At 37.8% G+C, this 21,364-nt stretch overlaps 2 protein-coding genes across 2 annotated transcripts in view; one reads left to right on the forward strand and one right to left on the reverse strand.

The window, feature by feature from the left end:
* Positions 1 to 4,602: 4,602 nt before the first annotated feature.
* Positions 4,603 to 12,491, reverse strand: LOC110465496 (coiled-coil domain-containing protein 130 homolog). Its single transcript, XM_021521350.1, has 7 exons — positions 12,344 to 12,491; positions 9,624 to 9,757; positions 8,612 to 8,786; positions 8,048 to 8,132; positions 7,403 to 7,575; positions 5,896 to 6,034; positions 4,603 to 5,227 (listed from the first exon to the last, which is right to left on the reverse strand). The coding sequence occupies exons 1-7, from the start codon at positions 12,344 to 12,346 to the stop codon at positions 4,656 to 4,658; spliced, it is 1,281 nt and encodes a 426-aa protein (XP_021377025.1). The 5' UTR covers positions 12,347 to 12,491; the 3' UTR covers positions 4,603 to 4,655.
* A 199-nt stretch (positions 12,492 to 12,690) lies between these two features.
* Positions 12,691 to 21,364, forward strand: part of LOC110465491 (glycogen debranching enzyme-like) — a 34,741-nt gene continuing 26,067 nt past the window's right edge. Inside the window, exons 1-5 of the mRNA XM_021521340.1 lie at positions 12,691 to 12,806; positions 18,670 to 18,809; positions 18,978 to 19,200; positions 19,964 to 20,534; positions 21,223 to 21,331. Of these exons, the coding sequence (XP_021377015.1) occupies positions 18,731 to 18,809; positions 18,978 to 19,200; positions 19,964 to 20,534; positions 21,223 to 21,331 (982 nt within the window). The 5' untranslated portion in view covers positions 12,691 to 12,806; positions 18,670 to 18,730. The remainder of the gene's footprint in view (positions 12,807 to 18,669; positions 18,810 to 18,977; positions 19,201 to 19,963; positions 20,535 to 21,222; positions 21,332 to 21,364) is intronic.

The following is a 21,364-nucleotide window of genomic DNA, read 5'->3' on the forward strand; positions in this document are numbered from 1 at the left end:
CACCGGGTCAATATATAGTACATAGCTGTAAGCAGTGCAGAATCGATCAAGCGGAACGCTTGTTTAACTGCGGCAATCATGTCAAGCTGTATTAAGGATTTCGAAATACATAAATGACATGAAATGATATTGGCAATGCGTTTCTTTCTATGTATTCCTATCTCTGGTACGTTCAATAAGGAACTGTATTGCCATTCAATACAATTCTGTATAGTTCTATATGGAAAAGAGCAAAACTATTTACAATTAAGCATGCACGCATACAATAGCCTACATTCGAGAGAGTTTAGTAACAGTACTGACTCACACTTTGAGCAGCTCTCCTCTCATTTCTAAAAACTATTGCATGAAGAAACCTAAAGTTAAATGATATTGATGAGGTTTCATTTATTAGATGTATTGGTGTTAAATAAGTTTGTTATGTTCAAATGCGGCACAGTTTTCTTTACCGAGTATTTGTCACAAGTAGCTTTTTAAGTTCACATAAGATACATGTAGTTTTCGCGAGAAGAAAAAAAATTCAGACATAATCCAGTCAGGTCAGACAATTATTGAATAAAAATATAAATCCTTGCACATATATTTACAATGATTGAATACAAATATAAAATACTGTACATATATTTACAATTATTGAATACAAATATAAAATACTGTACATATATTTACAATTATTGAATAATAATATAAAATTTCGAACATAAATATGAAATTATTGAATATTGCAACGCTTGACACGCCATATTCGTTATTAGAAATGTCCCCGTTGAAGATTTCGGTATTTACTTCATTCAGTGTCTTTTATCCTGGCGTTTTTCTTTCAGTTTGGTATGGGGTGTACACATGTGGTAGTGTACAGAGTGGAAAAGTCAAATGTTCCGATAAAAAAATGGAAAGTGAAAGATGAACATAAAACAAACATAACATTACACATATAAAATTTGATTAAAAAACCATTGTGTCACAAATAAAAAACTCAATCAAACAGTCGTTTCGTCCTTCTAAGACTCGTCAGTAATGTAATGGGTGGAAATCCAAATCGGTCTAAACTACTAGTGTTGAAACAGAAAGGGGGTGCATAACACCACGTAATTACATGAATTTGAAAAGTTGGAAAAGTAGTGGTTAATTACAAGTTATTAATGAGTAAAGTGTTCATTAGGAAGCACGGTAGTCTAGGGGTAGGGCGCCGGGCTCTTGACCGAATGGTTTGGGGTTCGAGTCACGGCACTGTGTTGGTTCTTTGAGCAAGATACTTTACTCCGTTTGTTCCATTCTACTCAGCTGTAAATGAATACGTGGTTGGGCTGTGCTATAATTGTTGAATTCTAGGTGTGAGCGCCGAAATATTTATTCAAGATATTGGCTTGTTGCAAAGGAACTATAACCACTGATAATAATTTGTGAATCGCTTTGAGACGACCTACGAACTAGGTAATGATAAAGCGGTATATAAGCACCTCGAATTATTATTATTTTATTATTATATTATGAACCGTGCCACTATCCAAAAAGAGATAACTGTAGCTTTCAAGGTTACGGCAAACATCGAGAACTGTAACAGCCAACAGCATTAGTGTCCACCACCTTTTATATTGAATGATGAACGAAAGACACGTGATTGCATCTATACAATTTGGTAGTAGATACAGTATGCCAAACGTACACTGCACAATATAGCCCGAGTTTGTTCTGGCCCCGACACCAGACTTGGACATTTTGACAGCTAGATGTCCCACACCTGACATCTATCTGTCACAAGGTCTAAAGTCTGGTGTCAGGGCCAGAGCAAACTCGGGCTATGCACAATACAGCTGCTTCGTTTTTCTAGAAGTCATCCATGATGCTAGAGGCCAAAAAGGTGGAAATACATATTGGTCAAAACTACTGCTCAAATTCAGGGGATGTGCATAAAACCACATGATTATTTGAGCATTGATTAAACATCAGAGGAGTTCCGGTTAGTTACAAATTATTAATGAGTCAATTGTATATAGTATGAGCCTTGCCTTTGCTCAAAGACATCATCGTTGTCATCAAGATTACGGCAAAACCTCTGGTGCTAACAAAGTCATCAGCAGAGTCTACCACTGATGAATAGGAAATGGGGGTTCTGCATAAAATCCGCCCCTCCCTCTATATTGATAGTAAATCCCTCCCTTACGTCAAGTAGTCACCGCCGCCGCCACCACCGCGGTGGTGGTGGCGGCGTCATCGCAAGTGACACGGTCGCGGCGGCGGCGGTGGGGCGGCGGGTGACTACTTTACGTAAGGTACTCCCTCGTCCCTCAATGTTCCCTATGGGGTATTCAATCTATTTTGAGAGGGAATTCCTATGAAAGGTCATGGGATCAGTCCCTCATCCCTCACTGATCCATCCCGATAGGGAGGGACTTACTATAAATATAGAGGGAGGGGAGGATTTTATGCAGAACCCCCATTTCCTATTCATCATACCACCCTGTATCTTGGAAGATAAACGTATGATACACACATGTGATTGCAGATATAAATTTTGGTAATTGATACAGTGATACCAAAAGTGAATTACACTGAATTTAAAGGACCTTTAAATATATCCTCCTTTGGCATGTTCTTGTTCTACATCCTCAAACAACGATATGGTCCAGCTGGACTCGTATAAATGTTATCATGATGAAGAGCTATGACAGCTTTTCATGAAGAGACCAAAGTATCGAGAGACTCCTACTATCAACTGGGAAGTAAATGTTAAGATGCTGATGGTTATTGTGAAAGTCTACGCGTAACAATTGGCAAACTGACAACATGCTGCATTGGATTTGCTTTCAGAGTGGATTGAATCTATCAGGCCATTATAATCCAAAATGAAAACAAAACATTTTTCGACTCCGATGTCCAAACCACACTCAACGATCTTCATAGTAAGTTTGTAGTTTTCAATCTAGAACATCCTCTCCTGAAATATGTTTCTCCAGTCCGAATATATGACGTCTCCACTATATACAAGACCCATGCATCATACTAAAATGAAGGAACGCATTAGTTCTCTTTTATTTACGGGAACCTAATTTTGTAAAAACCGCGACTTATGCTAACATGAATTGATTGAGTTCCTGATTGACAATATCTTTTCTGATTTTGGTGGCAAAATTTCCCAGCACTGTTGGCATCCCCATGGAAAAATACAGTGCCCCTCGTCTGGTCGACATGTTTTTGTTTTCATACATGACTGAATTTATTGAAAAACAAATTTTTTGACAAATTCTTCTATTTGACTTTTAGATATGTCGACGATGTGGTATTTTTTAGTTACAAGAAATATATTGACAAAGTCAATCGTAGTACCACCTCGGACTTTATATCTTAGACACTGAAGGCATTCATCAGCCGCTCACCTTGATTTACCTACAACATGCCCAACACTGTCGGCTTACTATAATATGATAAGCCGTCTTATAAGTGATTTAGTTTGCCCTTTCTTGCTAGTAACATCCTTGTTTTACGCCTCCCACCAAAGGTGTTTACATGTTGCAGTTTATTAGATACTCACATGCTTTCTCGTAATATCACGATTTATGTGAAAGATTTTGAATGCTGACGGACAAACTTTCGTTTCATTGACAACCATTTCGCTATTCTTAGGTCTACAGTTATATGGTACGATAACGTTGATAGTCTTCATGACATTCTTTTTACTTATCAAAATATGGAGCAATGTCTTTGGTAGCCAATTTGACGTATTGATATTGACATGTTAATATTCTTGGATCTGTAATAGGAACTATAATGTTGATAGGACTTTATGGGTCCTACAACCTGGTATTATGTCCTTATAATTAGTAGGAGTTTTTAAACGTGGTGATATTCTTGGTTAAACGAAACCCTTACACAATGACAATTGTAGTATATTCTGGGCTCCAAAACAATGGCATTAAAATCTGTTTAATATATATTGTTGATATTAGCCACCCACCCTTCATAAAAGACACCATAAAATGACAATAATGACAGCCATCTTGAATTGGTGATATATGTGTAAAATACCCAAAGTGGGATTTTCTCGAATCTTTTATACATGTAGTTTGATACAATATTATGGGTAGTCATCTGTAAGTCTGTTCTACTTATTTATAGGGGGATAGCAATACTTGTTATTCATTACACAGATCTATACCCCTCTCTGGCAATAAATCAGCTGTCACATTAATGCCTATTGGGACTTAAACAGCTCAGAAAAAGGATTTTTTTTGAAGTAACAAAAATAATCTATTTTTATGAGAAAAATAATAATTTCACTGCATAAAATATTAACTAAGCTATCATCAATAACAATACCACCCTTTATTTGTTCATCTATGTGCACATTGCGACAATTATCTGCTTGCTTAAAGGAATATATAAGTGATTGTAAGCCTTTGTTTTTGTTTCACAATTATAACTAATACTATTATCCATATGTTGTATAGCGCTTTAGAGTAATTTCACAAATTACATAGGGCGCTATATAAATGTTATATATTATTATTATTAACAAATGCAGAGATTTCATTTTCAAGCAACAAATGTTCTTCTTGGAGTAGTTGTATATGAATACTAAAGAAACTCTTGAAGTAAAACAGAGTGCTTTTGGAAGATATTTTTTATTCTACGGATTTCTGTTTTACATGTTATAGCTACGTGTCACTGGACTCGTCTGTGTTATCTGAATCACTGTAGCTACACACAAGTCCAAGTCCTACGGTACTGGTACAAACCGGCCGAGTCGAGCTGCTACTCTCATTGTCCATAACAACGTCCACGCGAGACTGGTCAACTCTCGTCAAACGGTCACTTTGGCTGGAGTCGACACCATTGTTATTATCACAGTTGCTCTGTCCACTCTGGTCAACATCACAAGTGGTTTTATCAGTTATGTCTGTCAGTTCTCCATCCCGCTGTGTTTCAACTGAGTCTGACATCTCCGATTTTCCTGGAGAGTTAACTCTGTCCCGGTCACTTGTTGACAATCTTTTACGTACCCCCAACGACTGTTTTAAATTCTGCTTCTCTGTTTTTGACAGAAGGACAGGAGAATTGAAAACATTGGCTTTACTTGTGCCAATTTTGCCAGCAAACTTTTGTTTTATTAATTCAATTTTTATGTCTTTCGAGGATGTTGGTTTGGATTCATTTGTCACAGGCAACCTTTTGAATAGTGGTTTCTTTTCTATTTCTTTTCTTTTCTGTAGCTGTTTTTCGTCAAAAGCTGAAATTCAAAAAGAATTGTTTAGTCAAAAATTACTTGATAGAAAGAAACCATTCATCTTTCCATTTCTATTTCATCTTATGATTTTGAGGAAAAATAATTTTCTTATTTATTATATTTTGTGTACACACAGTTATAGATATGGGTCAAAGAAGTAATATAGACGGTAAAATCCCATATAACACTGGATCCTAATGGAGGTATGTCCGTAGGATACGAATTACTTAAAATACTATATGGGGCAAAGAAGTAATTCCAACAGTGTGGATATTTTAGGTTGTCAAATTTTGGAGCGATCCGCTTAATTGTTGTGTATCATCCTTGTTATTGTTTTGTATTGTCTTTGCTGTCAATTCTTGTATCTTCTTATATAATAGCTATATTTTCAATTATAGTATATCAATTCTATCTTCTTGTAATATGATGTATATGTACATGTAATTTTTCTGTTTCACTGTGTCTTGAAAAAGGAGCGGATCGCTCCGAAAATTTGACAACCTAAACTTGTCCACCCTGTTGGAATTACTTCTTTGCCCCATACAGTTATAGATATATAGATGTTATAGAGTCTTACGATTTTGAGGAAAAATAATTTTCTTATTTATCATATTTAGTGTACATACAGTCAAAGATATATAGATGTTATAGTGTGATGCTCAGCAACTTACATTCTGTGGCAGTGTACTTGAGCAGTCCAGCCAGTCGTACATCCTCTTCATCCTCCTCCACCAGTGGAATATCTAGAGAAGACTTTTCCAGGAGTCGGTCATCTATAGCCTTGGCTTCCTTCAATTGCTTTTTCTCCGTCTATTAGGAGGCGAAATGAGCAAAATCAATAGAGTGTTTTGGAGTATTTTCAGTTTTGTCTTTATGAAGACAATCATGAAGAAAACTTGAAATTCAGTACCTGTCACTGACAACCTAGGCTTAATTTCTTCTGAATCTGACAAATTCATGTAGTCTTGGATGATATATGCATTAAGGGAGATAACTCTATATAATTCAAAGTACATGTGTTGTGCATAGCCTTAGGCCAAAAACATAATGTATGCTTCAGGTAACATGACTTAAACAAGAGGCCCAATGGGCCTGCATCGCTCACCTGTTATTAATCTAACACTTGTAATCTTAAGATTTCATAAGAACCTATTAAAAGATTTAAACATGTGACGCCTCTGACCTTGATTGTTGAACAAGGACATCTGGTTGAAAGTGGATCAAGGTCATTCATTTGTACTAACATGGTAGTCCTTCATCCCAGCATGCTACAGGCCCAATATCAGTACCCTGGGCCTTTTGGTTATTGAGAAGAAGTCGCTTGAAGATTTTACAACATTTGACCCCTGTGACCTTGAAAGTGGGTCTAGGTCATTCATTTGAACAAACTTGGTAGTCCTTCATCCCAGCATGCTACAGGCCTAATTTCAGTACCCTGGCCCTTTTGGTTATTGTGAAGAAGTTGTTTGAAGATTTTACGACATTTGACCCCTGTGACCTTGAAAGTGGGTCTAGGTCATTCATTTGAACAAACTTGGTAGTCCTTCATCCCAGCATGCTACAGGCCTAATTTCAGTACCCTGGCCCTTTTGGTTATTGTGAAGAAGTTGTTTGAAGATTTTACGACATTTGACCCCTGTGACCTTGAAAGTGGGTCTAGGACATTCATTTGAACAAACTTGGTAGCCCTTCATCCCAGCATGCTACAGGCCCAATATCAGTACACTGGGCCTTTTGGTTATTGAGAAGAAGTTGTTTGAAGATTTAACACATCTGCTCCAAGTGACCTTGAAAGTGGGTCAAGGTCATTTATTTGAACAAACTTGGTAGCCCTTCATCCCGGCATGCTACAGGCCCAATATCAGTACCCTGGGCCTTTTGGTTATTGAGAAGAAGTTGTTTGAAGATTTTAACATATTTGACCCCTGTGACCTAGTTTCTATTAATGCCTATGAAGTAGACAGGGTGTATATATAGTTGCCTTGTTTGTTTGTCCATCAATTTGTTTGCATCCAGTGGACAAGATATCCCAACACTGGCCATGCGGTTGAGTGAGATAAAATTGTACGAGTCGGAGTTAAAATCTAGGGTCGGTCGGGGTACCAGAAACATATATATTTTCCCCCCTGCCTTACCACTGTATATCCCGGAGCTGAAGGAAAAGTGTGACATGCATACCCTGAATTTTTCCCTTGCCAGTTTGTTGATCATGTAGTCGTCTTTCCAATGCTCCCTCTGGCCCTCTATCTGGCCCAGGTTCATCACCCGAGATTTACCAGCATCCTTGTCATCTGACCCATGCTCCAGTTTATACATGGCGTCAGTTGCCATCTTCTTCTGGGTGGCCTTGTCTGTACAAATTAAACATCAATAGTCAGCATACGTTCAATTATACTGTTGAAATGTTGGCGGTCTTGAAATTAAGCTTTCTGTTTATTACATCATCTGAGAGGCTCTATCAATGGCCACAAGTGTTTAGATATATAAGGAATGAGATTCCACATATTAGGAGAAATCAAATTCCATTTAAGAAAAGTGATGGCGCTAGTGTCGAAAATGCAATTCTACATTAAGCTTACACTGTAGTTTACTTGATCCCCTAGACACCTGTATTACCTAACGCATGTGTCAAAAACGAAAAGTGAAATAAACCAGATTATCTATCAATTACAAAAGTAGCCAAGTAAATTAATTTAAATATAATTGCACCAGTGTAGAATGATTTCAGAAATAAAGTTTAATTTAAACATTATGATGACATAATTTTTTTCTATAAAATATTGAGGACTTTGTAAGAGTAACTAACAGTGTTATCATACCAACCTTCTGGTACAATTTGTTCATTGTCCTTAGGGTCCCACCTTTGTTCCTTCCGGCGGGCTCCATTCATGATCACATAGTCATGGTTCTTGGAAAAAGGAATACAAATCCTTTAGTCCTCTATAGCAAATATTAATGTATCGTTATTTCTTTAGTTCCATATATAATTATCATGTGCCAATCATTGGATATAATTCATCATTGAAACCTTTATAAACATCATTTCATGTTGAAATAAAAATAATGTCCAGTAAGTAAAAGCCTGTGAAGATTTTTGACATTTTTTTTTTAAATGAAGAGAAAATATTCAACTTAACCATATATAATTTTAAATGCATTAAAAACAGGATGTAATGGTTATATGGTAGCTTTATATAGCTTTTAAAGAATGATGATGAAATTCATGTTCCCAGTGATATGGACTTTGAATAGAACTTTTGTACATTGAATTAAGTCGAAAAAGAGTACAGATTTTGCATACTTTTCACTATAGAGTTGTGTTGTTTAACGTGTAATCATTATTATGTACCACATTCTAGTTGACTCCTTAATGAACCTTTTGGTTACCTTTGGGTCTGTCTGTATCTCAAAGTAGTTATCACACAAGTGACACTTCATGCGAAACTTGTAGATGGGTGTTGTGTAGTAGTTCCCCACTTTGGACTTCTCAGCGTTGTACCTCACTCCCATGGCTACAGGCTTACTACAACCGCCACACCAGATGTTGTACGGCAGCTCAAACCTGTAGAACAAAAATGTCTATGACTACTCGGCTGTTACAGCGGGTCATTTAAAGCGTGATGCAAAACAATGTTATTATATAAATGTGAGATTTATTTTGGTACATTGTATATGATCAAAAGTTGTATCCTATTTTTCTTAATTACATCATCTCATGAATAAGGCAATAAATAGATACCCTAGTACTCAAACACCTAATACAGTAACGTGAATGGCAAAGGGATAAAAACACATTCAATTTTCAGATTTGCGGACATATATATATATACTTACCCAGTATGGGCGGACATACTGTGTTAGTATCATATTAGAAAAACACCATTTAATATTTCAATGAATAATCTTATGCTTTTACTTAAGACTTTTATCATGTTTGGCGTAAATAAAACCCAAATATTCCTGTTTGAATTTGCAAATTGGTCATATGAAATCATGTTGCTCATGGACACATTAAGAAAAAGTCAAAACAAGCGGGGTGTCAGAAGTTGTTTAAGACTGTTTACATGGCAGAATATGAAATACTACCCCTTCATGGTGCATTTAGGTTTCAATCTACTGTACCGGGAAACTTTAGCCCAGTCAAATATTCACTGGTAAAATCTCTATTCACCCTATGTAAATTTCGCCCTTCAAGTGTAATTACTATATAGGGTATAATGTGTACTAATATTCGCCCTTATTGCAGAGGTAAAAAAAAAAGAGCGAAAATTAAACTGAACATTTCTCCGTTTACAGTAGCTGTCTCAGCGATGTTCCAGAATGCCTTTTTGAAGTAGGAAGTGTCAGGTTATTTTCAGACTTTCTTTACTCATATTACATGTTTTATGTGCATACTTACCTAATGACAAGAATTCCCTGCTTGAGTTTTTTGGCCCTCTCTCTCAGTGGGTGCTGACCGAAGTGTTTGTTGACTGACCCTTTACTTGGCTCCCAGTCCGGTGGGTAATATTTGTTCACTGATTTTCTTTCTGCCTATAAAGAGATTACAGGATCACGTACATGATTTAAAAAGTTATAAGATTTTTTTCACTGAAATACATTAGCATTTGTCATATATAAATTCTGGAAAAAATTGCTGGTTTTGAGTTCATATAATAAATAGCAGCTTTTAATGAGAACGTTGTATCAAGTTGCCATATATGCCGTGAATCTGCAGGTGATGATCTTGACAACAATAACTGATCATGATTGAAAAGAAAAACAGAAAAAAATCACCTGGTTTCAGCTTAAAAATCTGTTTTGTAAAATAGCTGTTTTAATACATTATTTCTCAATAACCATTTTTTTTATGTGTTTGTGGCCTTGAAGGGTTGAATGGTCCTTTTACAATGCATTGACTAGCACATATACACTCTTATAGGGCGATTCCTTCCGTTTGCACTCATCAAACACTAGTTGGCACTATCAACTGGAGGATGGTGGCAACAATGTTTCACACTAAGGGACATAATTCCCCCTCGAGCTCCCACCCAAAAAGTAACTGGACCAAAACATTCATTGAAGGTGCACAACTTATATATAATTAAGAGTGTGTTGACCTCATGCCTCATTGAAGCTTCATGAAATTCATCTGAAAATTGTAGGAGGAGTTATACGGACAAGACAGACGGACAGACAACCCGATTCCAGAACCCCCACCTTCATTGCGGGGAGTTTAATGAAATTTCTATTTGATAACTTTAATGTATTAGAAACAGCCTGGCAAGTTGGTTTTTCCCTTCCCTGATAAATACATTAGTCATGCGATCAGCTAGGTCACATGAGTTTGGGTTTGATCATCTGCATCTACAAAATATTGACCACCTTCGTTAAGTTGAAGATTATGTCAAAGTGAGGGTGAGAGGGTCAATTAAACGCTAATATAAGAAGAGAAGAAAAGAAAGAGAGGGAGAGATGGAAAGATAGAGAAGAAATGGCTTAGTGATGCAATGTCAGGTGGCACGGATAATTCCAGTCAATTATTTTTCTTGGAAAGCTGTAAGGAGTATTTACGTGCCTAATCGTAAATAACGTGTATTGTAAGGCGGGTTGGAAGGACAAGGAGATCTTTTCTGATGTTGATGTGATTGTATGTTACTTTGTATAGTGTGGTTATAATTAGCCACCTGTTTGTTGTTTGTAATGGAGAGGATGTTACATTTGTCTGGGTGGAATGACATTTCCCAAGACTTCTCCCATGTTTACTTATTCAGGTCTTCTTGTAGTCGAAGAGCATCAAGAAGGGCATGTAATAGTTATAGATACGCAATGCCAATGGCGCCATCTGCGAAAAGGCATACAGTGGAATTTAGACCGACTGCAGGGATGACATTGCAAAATAGGAATAGATCAATAGATAAAAGGCTCATGCTATTCGAATATTATCATGTATTCTTGCATACTAGACTGAGATATCCGAATTTCCGGCGGTGCTGGAAATTTTATCCGGCCCACGGGTCTGGATCGCTTAGACGCGCAGACAGGCGGAGGAATTACAGTGACCTTTCAGGGTCACGCTATGTCGTGACGTCATTTTGTAACGTTTTGGGGTCAGTCAGGGTCATTGATGTCATTAACAAATGCCTCCTGGCTTCATACGCAAATTAGAATGCACATACAGTTTACAACTTTACTAGAAGAGCAGCAGGTTTTAGGTAACAAGCAAGAAATAGAATCCATCCCTGAATCGAGGTATAGATAAGGTAATTTAAACCCAAGGGATAAAATATAGAGCAGCTGACCCTCGGCAAAGCCTCGGGTCTCCTGCTCAATATTTTATCCCTTGGGTTTAAATTACCTTATCCATAACTCACATCAGGCATGGATTCTATTATGACAACATTTAGTCCGCTAAATCTGACAATTATTGCTGTCAGAATTAAAGAGACTGTGATTATGGTCAGTTTTAGTGGGCTAATTATATAATCAAAGGCAACAATCTACACAGGGTCATACGCTTGTCACTGCCCCACTAGCCAGAGTTTCCCCTGGCCCTAAACACCAGACTTCGACATTTATATGTCAAAATGTCTAAGTCTGGTGTTAGAGCCAGTGGAAACTCGGTCTGATACAGCCCCACCTCCATTCAAACCAATTTTTACAGCTTTTAAACTTTTCTTTGGTTTAGTTTGCCATTTTTACAAATGTCTTAATAATAGCATGTGTACCTGAGGTAAGTTGTTGTCATACGATACAATATCATAAACTTTTTTACTTATTGAAATTATAAGTTCAAGTTATTGTTATCTGCTGAGCGAAACAAACTCCTGTGCATGGTCAGGTTTGTCTAAAAAGCCAATATATGAGGTAATAACATTGGTGCTCCAGTTTCCGATAGGTGTATCAAAACGTTGATCATTCTAACCAGAGATTTATAATAAATACCTCTGCTCTGACCGGCCCGATCTGACCATATTCTCTCAGCCACAGCAGCTCGGTTTCGGGATACTTTCGGTTAATAATAAACCTATACACAGCCGTTAATAACAGCAACACTTTTTATCCGGTGGTATCCCGAAACCGAGCCACGCTATAACATCCATTCTGCTAAACAAAATGACTGTAAAAACGACAACGTACCATTTTGTTTGTCTAACCTGGACCTACTGGCTACTCGTTGGCAAATTGATGCTAGGTAAATATGGACGAAGTGATATCTTCATAAATTCCATTGAACGGTGCAACCCTACGTTCAACGACGTTGTGTGATCACGTTGTTTGGGTTATTCAGGTTGTACACTTTTGTACGGAGCTAGCTTTTATTTTGACTGCTTTAAATGAACTCTAAATGTTGCTATGGACATGTTTCTTTTTCCAGTTTGGTACGAATTCAATCACATTTTTATTTCATTTTTAATAAATAATCATATGTGGACAAAATCTTTATATAAACTCAAGGTCACTGTAATTTTCGCATTTTCGAAGTTGACCTTGAAAGGTTACGACGTGCCCGGTTCCTTCAATTTTCAGATCTGTCGACTGTCAACAAACTGAACGTCTCTAATGACAGGACCTCTCTGAGAAGAAATTGGCAGTCGTGGAGGTAACTACAAGCAGAGGAACAATTGTATCTTTTGATAAACGTTTCTAAAGATGACCAGGCCACATATTTTCCTTTTCAAGTCATGTGCAAAACTGATGCATCGTTGCAGTGCATGCACTGCATATCGCCATTGGTGCATTTACTGCAATGCAAATCCAAAATTCTCAAAATGCGAATTTTCGACTCTACCAAAAACACTTTTTGGACTAAAAAATAAATGCATACGATACCAGTCAACACTGATTTAATATTTATAGCAGAGACTTTTTAACAGGAAGTAATATTTATAACAGGAAAAGGAAAATGCACAGCCAGAGCTACAGTACAGTACTGATCTCAACCAATGTACCTACTAAAGAGGCAGTACCCAAATCGGATCACTTTTTGCAAAAAATACAAATAAATAAATAAATGTGTCAACAAATCAGTTAAAACAATTATGTAGTCTTAGAATAGATAGCCATTGTCCATTTTTGTGTAGCCTGCAAAAATCTGGTGACACATATAGGTATTGCTTTGTCAGCAGTGTCGATGTCATCGTCCGCACAGAGGTTTTCGTGCGATAACTTGAGTTTCCTTGGGCTGATCAAACTCAAACTTCATGCAGTGCTTCCTTACCAAAAGTGCTTGCTTGGCATTGCTTTTCAGTTCCGAAGGTCAAAGGTCAAGGTCACTGTTATTATAAGTAGAGTTTCCTTCAGCCAATCAAACTCAAACTTCATGCAGTCCTTCCTTACCAAAAGTGCTTGCTTGGGATTGCTTTTCAGGTTCGAAAGTCAAAGGTCAAGATAAATAGAAAATCTGTTTTCGTGCGATAACTTGAGTTTCCTTGGGCCGATCAACACAAACTTCATGCAGTGCTTCCTTACCAAAAGTGCTTGCTTGTGATTGCTTTTCAGGTCCAAAGGTCAAGGTCACTGTTACTATAAATAGAAAATCTGTTTTCGTGCGATAACGTGAGTTTCCTTGGGCCGATCAAACTCAAACTTCATGCAGTGCTAAGGCAAACTTGCATTTTCAAGATTTTTTTTATGGAAACCAATGAGGCGATGCTGGTCTTGCCTGTGGACACCATATTGTATCGATTTCTTCATAATCTCCCAGCTTCCTGTGCAGGTGACACATCCACTTCCATGGAATTCTTGTTTGTCTACAGATGATTAGTTTGTGTCAGTGTTCAATTGTACATAGGATTAAGGTCGCCTTCGAGCTTCGGGCTAGAGGGAATTTCCCTTTAGCTCTGTGGTAGAGTGTCCAACTAGGAACCTGGAGATCAAGGGTTTGATCCCCGGTGGAAGCACACTATTCTCTTTCCTGTTACAAATGGTGTCCAAGGCCCTCCCTGTGGTGACAGGGAGTTAGAACATGGGTTTTGGTGTTCGAGGATGGACACATTTAAAAAGTGGGGAGTAGTGTGGCAGTGTTCAATTGTACATAGGATTAAGGTCGCCTTCTAGCTTCAAGCTAGAGGAACTTTCCCTAAATAGCTCGGTGGTAGAGCGTCCGACAAGGAACTTGGAGATTGAGGGTTCGATCCCCGGTGGAAGCACACTATTCTCTTTCCTGTTACATGTTTTTTAAGTTTAATAGCATAAGAACATGTAATTCAAACTCGAATGTCAGTGTTTTGATTACGTTTTTAAAAAATTGCGCATGCGACAACTATGCATTCTGTTTTGGACTATAGGAATAAATTCACACTATATAGAAATACTTTTTGTCATATGAATTTTAAAGGTCATCATAAAATGTTAATATGCTGACAAAAAATATTCATTTGAAGCGTAAGATACTGCAAAATGTAGCCTTGATCCGATTTGGGTCCTGACTTTCGCAAAAACTGGAGACGCTGATTAGTGTCTTCAGAGCATTCTATAAATATCTCAAGGGTGCTAATTTCCTTTGTAAGAACACTCATCGATATTCTTCCTTTGATACAACCATAAGTGAATATAATTCCTCCTCAGATCTTTCATTGATTTAATAAAATGATGGTTTGGTGATCCGATTTGGGTACTGTCACTTTAACTATAATTATAAAGGCCGGGATTCAAACTAGTAATTAACTCTTAGTTCTGTACAGTAGATGGTCCGTTAATTACCAATTGAGGTACATTTGTACCTGGTCGGCGCCGACAAAAAGAAATGTGACGTATTCTTGATCCCCACCCCCCCCCACCCCTAAATGGTGGCTTATGGCTTATTGTTGTGGGTTTCTGATTTATAATTGATACAACACAAATTCGACCACCTGGACAGAAACAAGATTTTAACCAGACTAAATCATGGCTTTAGGGCCAGTTTCTCTTTTGAAACGAAGCTCATCACAACAATGCATGACCTAAAGAATCATGATGAAGGCACACCAACAGATGTTATAGTCTTAGACTTCTCGAAAGCCTTCGGCACCATGCCCACAGAAAAATGCTTTGGAAACAGTGACATGAGAGTAGCTGTTGACAGTAAACACTCTCGGAAATCATCGGTATCATCCGAAGTTCCACAGGGGACAGTCATTGGCCCCCTGCTATTTCTCTACCATATATCAAAGATCTCCCTTATTCAGTCTCCTCACAAGTGCGTCTGTTTGCAGACGACTGCCTTTTTAAAGGAAGATAAAATCACTAACAAGAAGATCTAGATCTAGACCTTATTAAATTCGAAGAATGGGCTAAAGCATGGGGGATGTCATTCAATGCTAAGAAGTGTACCGTTCTGCGTAAAGACAGCAAAAAAACTCATTTTTTTCAAATTAAGAGAACACATCCTACAACAGACGTCTGTAAGTTCTTATCTTGGCATCACAAAATCTGATCATCTAAAATGGAACTCAAACAACAACCAAACCGTCAAGAAAGCGAACTGCTCGCTCAGTTTTATTATCAGAAACCTCAAACGTTGCCCAGCCGAATGTTGTAGAACAGCCTACCTCTGCCTTGATAGGTTCATTCTTGAGTATGGGTCAGCCGTCTGGGACCCCTACATACATACAACAAGAGATAAACGGTGTTTCAAAGTCCAGAATTGTAAAATGGAACAATTTAAAAACTCTTTCTTCAACAAGACCACTTTTGACTGGAACCATCTGACCGACATCTCCACGCATAGTACCACGGTACTAGATCACCTAGCAGTACTCCTCCCCCGACGCAATACATGTCCTGAGGGACTCTGCGCCGTATATCCACATGTACACAGATATAGATACATACTCATTTTGCTGTCAAAAATGTTTGGTTAGTGAGCAAGGGGAGGGAACTCCAAACTATTGTAAAAGATGTGCATTGATTAGGTTGCCTTACAGGCGTCAGCTGTAGGGAATTTCCCTTTAGCTTAGCGGTAGAGCAACAGGCTGGAGAGCCAAGGGTTGCAGGTTCGAGCCCCAGCGACGGCTCCATTTGTATCACTATTCCTTGTCTTTCTACAAACTGGTGCAGTTGACAATTCCTTTTCAAGGTAGGGAGAACCTTCGGCGGGATTCAAAGAATCTGGGTTGGTGATTGAAAAAAGGGGGGATTAATGTAAAAGATGTGCATTGATAAGGTTGCCTTACAAGTGTCAGCTGAAGGGAATTTTCCTGTAGCTCAGTGGTAGAGCATCTGGCTGAAGTGCCAAGAGTTCCGGGTTTGAGCCCCAGCGACGGATTTTCTTTACACTATTCCTCGTCCTACTACACAAGGTCATCATTTGGTTTGATATGGACAAAAGGATTTCCAGCTCTGAATTGGTAGCTGCTTGATGATAGAAAAATGTCTCGACATTTTAAGTCTTATCTGAAAAATAAAACAAAACACAAAAAAAATCCAAAGGGATTACAAAATTTACTGATGCTTTCAAGCTGAAGACTCCTGCCAAGCCCAGTTTAACGGTGACTAACATAGAGACAAGGCTACTCCACCAGTTTGAATAGATTCATCTTTTCCTGTTGCTATCTCCACCTACATGTAGCACTAAACAGCTTGACATGATCATGAGCATCCCTTCATCCACTGCAGTAGTGGAAGGGTCTTTCAGTTTCAGGCCAATGATAAACATTTTTACTATGAAATGGAAAACGCTGTCACAGGGCCAGGTAGAAACTGGGGACAGGGGAGGAGGAATCGGGCTTTACCCGAGAGCTATACTACCTATAGCACAGGAACAGGTACTTGTGAAACGGTAGTAAAAGAAAACACTGCATTGAAGTCAGTGGTGAAATTCATTGTCTGGGCCACAATTTCTACAGATTTTGAAGATAACCCATTGATGTATAGCTTTAAGGGACCTATGATTATGTAAAATGGCCAAAGAAGTGTGTCCTGAACTTCTATATTTGTTTCGTATGCCCATGTTGAAAATCACATTGACGTTAAAGGTCAAGTTCATTTTCTGGCTCATAACTTAATTCTGAACGGCTGAATACAACTCCATGAAATTTTCGGGATATATAGTGTGTTGCATATCACTATTGGGTCTGTACACCCAATAGGTCAAGGTCACTTTGAGGTCAAAGGTCAAATTCATCATCTTGGCTGTAACTTTTGAAGTGCTAAATAAACAACTCATTGACATTTTAGGAATATATGTAGGATTTCAAGGCGGTGTATTATGAACAAATATTTTGTCTGTATGCCCAAGATCAAGGTCACATATAGGTCAGTGGTCAAATTCATCATCTTGGCCATAACTTCTGATGTGCAGAATATAACTTGATGAAATTTTGGGATTGCAAGGAAGTTTGTAGCGTACCACTATTGTATCTGTACGCCTAAGGTCAAGGTCACATTGTGGTCAAATATCAAATTTATTGTCTGGGCCATAACTCATGAAGAATTGAAAATAGCTCAATGTAATTTTATTAATAGATTTAGGATGGCAAAGGTGACCCGGATGTGGTGCAAACTACAATAAGGTCTGTGTGCCAAAGGTCAAGATTTGGCTAGTAACTTGCTGGTCGAATGCCTATAAAGCTTGTTAAAATGTATGAATGAAACTTACTTTCAATGTCACAGAGGTCAAACGTGTTTGAAATATTTGAGAGACATTTTCTAATGATCAGTACAGTCCAGCGTTTATAATTTAAATACAAAAATGGGCAGTAAACCTCATCTGCTGGTATACATGCTGAAGACACAGGTTTAATCATTAATATGTTGGTGTGTTTTAGTTGTGCATTTGTAATTAGGTAAGATAACAAAGAGTGCCACAACTAATTATTTACATGATTTTGAATGCTGTTTACATATAAACTTATGAAATTGAACTCATGAAATTGTGAAATTGAACTCATGTAATTGTTTTGGAAATATAATATACACTTGAATATTAAACATTAGTCTGGTATACACCTACATATATGTGATAGCTATCATGCTGTGAGTGAGTGGAAAAACATTAATATAAAATGTGAACGCCATTAAACTCATTATAGAAGGACGCATTTAAGTGTTTCCTGGTACACCCTTGTACCAGCCAATGACATTTAAAGGTTTCACCTCAAAGGATATGTGTTTAAAGTGCTGATACAAGTTTACTCTACACGTGTATCAACATATTTTATGAGTTGAGTAAATTAAGTATTTTAGGTACATTGATGTATATTTATCTATATATGTTACAATAATTGTACTGATGCTGGTGCAAATCACTTTCCTACCAACAGGGCTTGGATGTGTATTTCATACTGCACTGTAGTTACCAATCTATTCAGATTGATCTGTGCAGATATCAAGCTACATATGCTGTGAATGAAAAAAGAATTGTATGCATTTTGTGCATAAAGCGGTATGTCAATGTTGCATTTGTACAAAAAGGGATATATATATATAGGACTTATTTACTGCTGAACAGATTATAATAGTTTATACTATATTTTTTACTGTAGTGGGAGTCAGTCCCTTATGTGCTGGACTTCGTCGGTGTGAGTTGGTGCCACAGATACAGACATGCCTATCCAGCAGGTTCGAGTGCTGACACTACATGGGGGAGAGGACTTGTCCCATACTCTCTTTAGGCTGGAGAAAGGTAAGTCCTGTTTATAAGAGTATTACTTTACAGTGACAACACTTCTAAACAATCAATTACTGTAATTTGGAATAATCCTTCATGAACCAGTCTTGTTACCCTGTATTCACATGAACTAGAAAGACTTAACTTGAAATTGAATACAAAAGTGTATTGTACATGTTTTAGGATGGGTGCTGAGGTTTGTGATGGGCCCGTCCCTCCACGCAAGCCCTGTACGTGTGTTTTGCAACCATCCCCCATCAAAAGACGTGGCTTATGACAGGGAGGAGTACTATGAGTTAAAATGGCGGTCACCATCCGGCTCACGGATAGACAGACATGATGTGTACGCTGAGATCAATATCCACATAGCAGGCTCCTTCAATTACTACTTCACTGTAGATGAAAGGTATTGTAATTTTGAAATACCGTTTTATATTCATGACTATCATAATCGTAATATTTTCACATAAGTTCACTGGCAGGTGGAGCTGATAGTTCCTTCATTACTTTAATTTTAGCTCATTAACCCCTGAAGACACATTTGAACTCTTCCAATTCAAATGATGGAATAGTTCATTATGAAATTTCAGGGGTGAATGAGTTAAACTGCTGCATGAAAGTGCATTAAGTTAAAGATATTTTCCTTTTCCAATGAAGTATTAATTAAAATGGTCAATAATTTACTTCACTGAGTAAAATTACTTTCTATCTTGTTCCCACGTTTTACTTGCTACAGTGAAACCTGTCTTATCTGACCCCTTAGCACTCTGATATTCAACATAATGCTATAATCATATTTGTAGTGAAAACTCCCTAATACGACTTGTGTATCATGGTATCCTTTTTCTACTTTCTCTGAGGTCAAAGGTCAATTGTCAATATTTTTGTTAATTCCTCGTTTTTATATAGATACTGAAATGAAAATCAATGCACATTGACTTTTAACCCTTTCACCACTGTAGACCACAATGGACTCATTCAAATAAAGCTATGGTAGAGTCTACTAAAGTTACCTAGGGGTGAAAGGGTTAATACCACTTGACTTGTTCATCTAATAATATAAGGTTAATCTACAAAAGTGCTATAGGTACAGTGTTATTATATGCTAATGCAGTCATTAATTGTCCTTTTAGATACAATAATTTGTAAAACTTATTTGCGATTTGCAGTTCTTCCCATGAAAATCCCAGTGGGAAAGGGTACTTCCTGGTGGATCCTACTCTTACATTTGATGATGAAGACGATATTGATAATGATATTACACTCGACTGTATACAGTGCCTGACTGTCATATCAAAAAGTCTTGGGCCTTTCAATGAATGGGAAGGCAGACTCCGGGTTGCCAAGGAAACCAGTTACAACATGGTACACTTCACTCCCGTACAGGAACTTGGCCAGTCCAACTCGGCATACTCCATCCGCAACCACCATGTGTTCAGTCCCGTGTACAGCCCTAGTGATGTCAAGTACACCTACACTGACCTGGAAAAACTTGTCAAAAAAATGTGGAGTGAATGGAAGATGTTTTCTTTGACCGACCTTGTACTGAATCACGCAGCCAACGACTCTAAGTGGCTGCAGGAACACCCTGAGTGTGCGTACAACCTGGTGAACTCCCCTCACCTGAAGCCAGCTTACCTGGTCGACAGAATCCTGCATCACTTTAGCAGTGAGGTTGCTGAGAACAAGTGGGAGGACAAGGGTGTGCCAGCCAAGCTCTGTGAGAACTACCACCTGGAGGTATGCTCACAGATATATATAATTTTTCTACTTTTAAACAGAAATTTAGCTCAGTTTACACCAGTAACAATTTAGTTGAATAAGGATTTAAAGTTAACAATCTTGTACTAATGGTGCATTTTGCCTACATGTAATTAGTGTCTACCATGGTGCCTTAAAAATTTCAATTGAAGAAGTGAGGGAGGAGAGGGGAGGGGTGGGAGGGCATAATGAGAATGATAAATAAGTGAGTATGGTTTTAACAGCTTATAATTATGACATGACTGATATTTGTCATTGAAACGAGATTTGACTTTTTTTTTTTGCTTCATAATGTCTACGATATTCACAGCAGCAGAAAGGGTGACTGGGCCCATATTGGAATATGGACACAGATGAGGCCGAATACAATATGGCTGCATATTTATAACTAGGCATCGCCAGTTATTTCTCTGGGAAATAGATTGTTTTGTTCTTTGTCTCCATAACTGTTAGGTTTTCTTTTTAACTGATCACAGATACAATGCAGTTCCCACTATAATGGAAGATTACTGATCTGCAAATGATCGTCAGGAAAATTAGACTGAAGACAGTAGTATAGTGTAACTGATCATCTTACAAATGGTATGAATTCTTTTGATTTGCCTTTTTTCAAAAATTAAAAGTCTATTCTAACAAGGTCCCTTGTATGTTTTTGTACTCATTACAGGCCACGAAACACCTGCTGATGACTGAGATTATCCCTCCCCAAAAGTTACACGAGTTCTATACTGTGGATGTGGAAGATTATCTCCAGAAATTTAGGAAAGCTATGGAAGGTGAGTTTGACACTGTTAGGAATTATGTGTACA

This window comes from Mizuhopecten yessoensis, unplaced genomic scaffold (genome assembly GCF_002113885.1).
Source record: "Mizuhopecten yessoensis strain PY_sf001 unplaced genomic scaffold, ASM211388v2 scaffold11083, whole genome shotgun sequence".
Classification (NCBI taxonomy): Eukaryota; Metazoa; Mollusca; class Bivalvia; order Pectinida; family Pectinidae; genus Mizuhopecten; species Mizuhopecten yessoensis.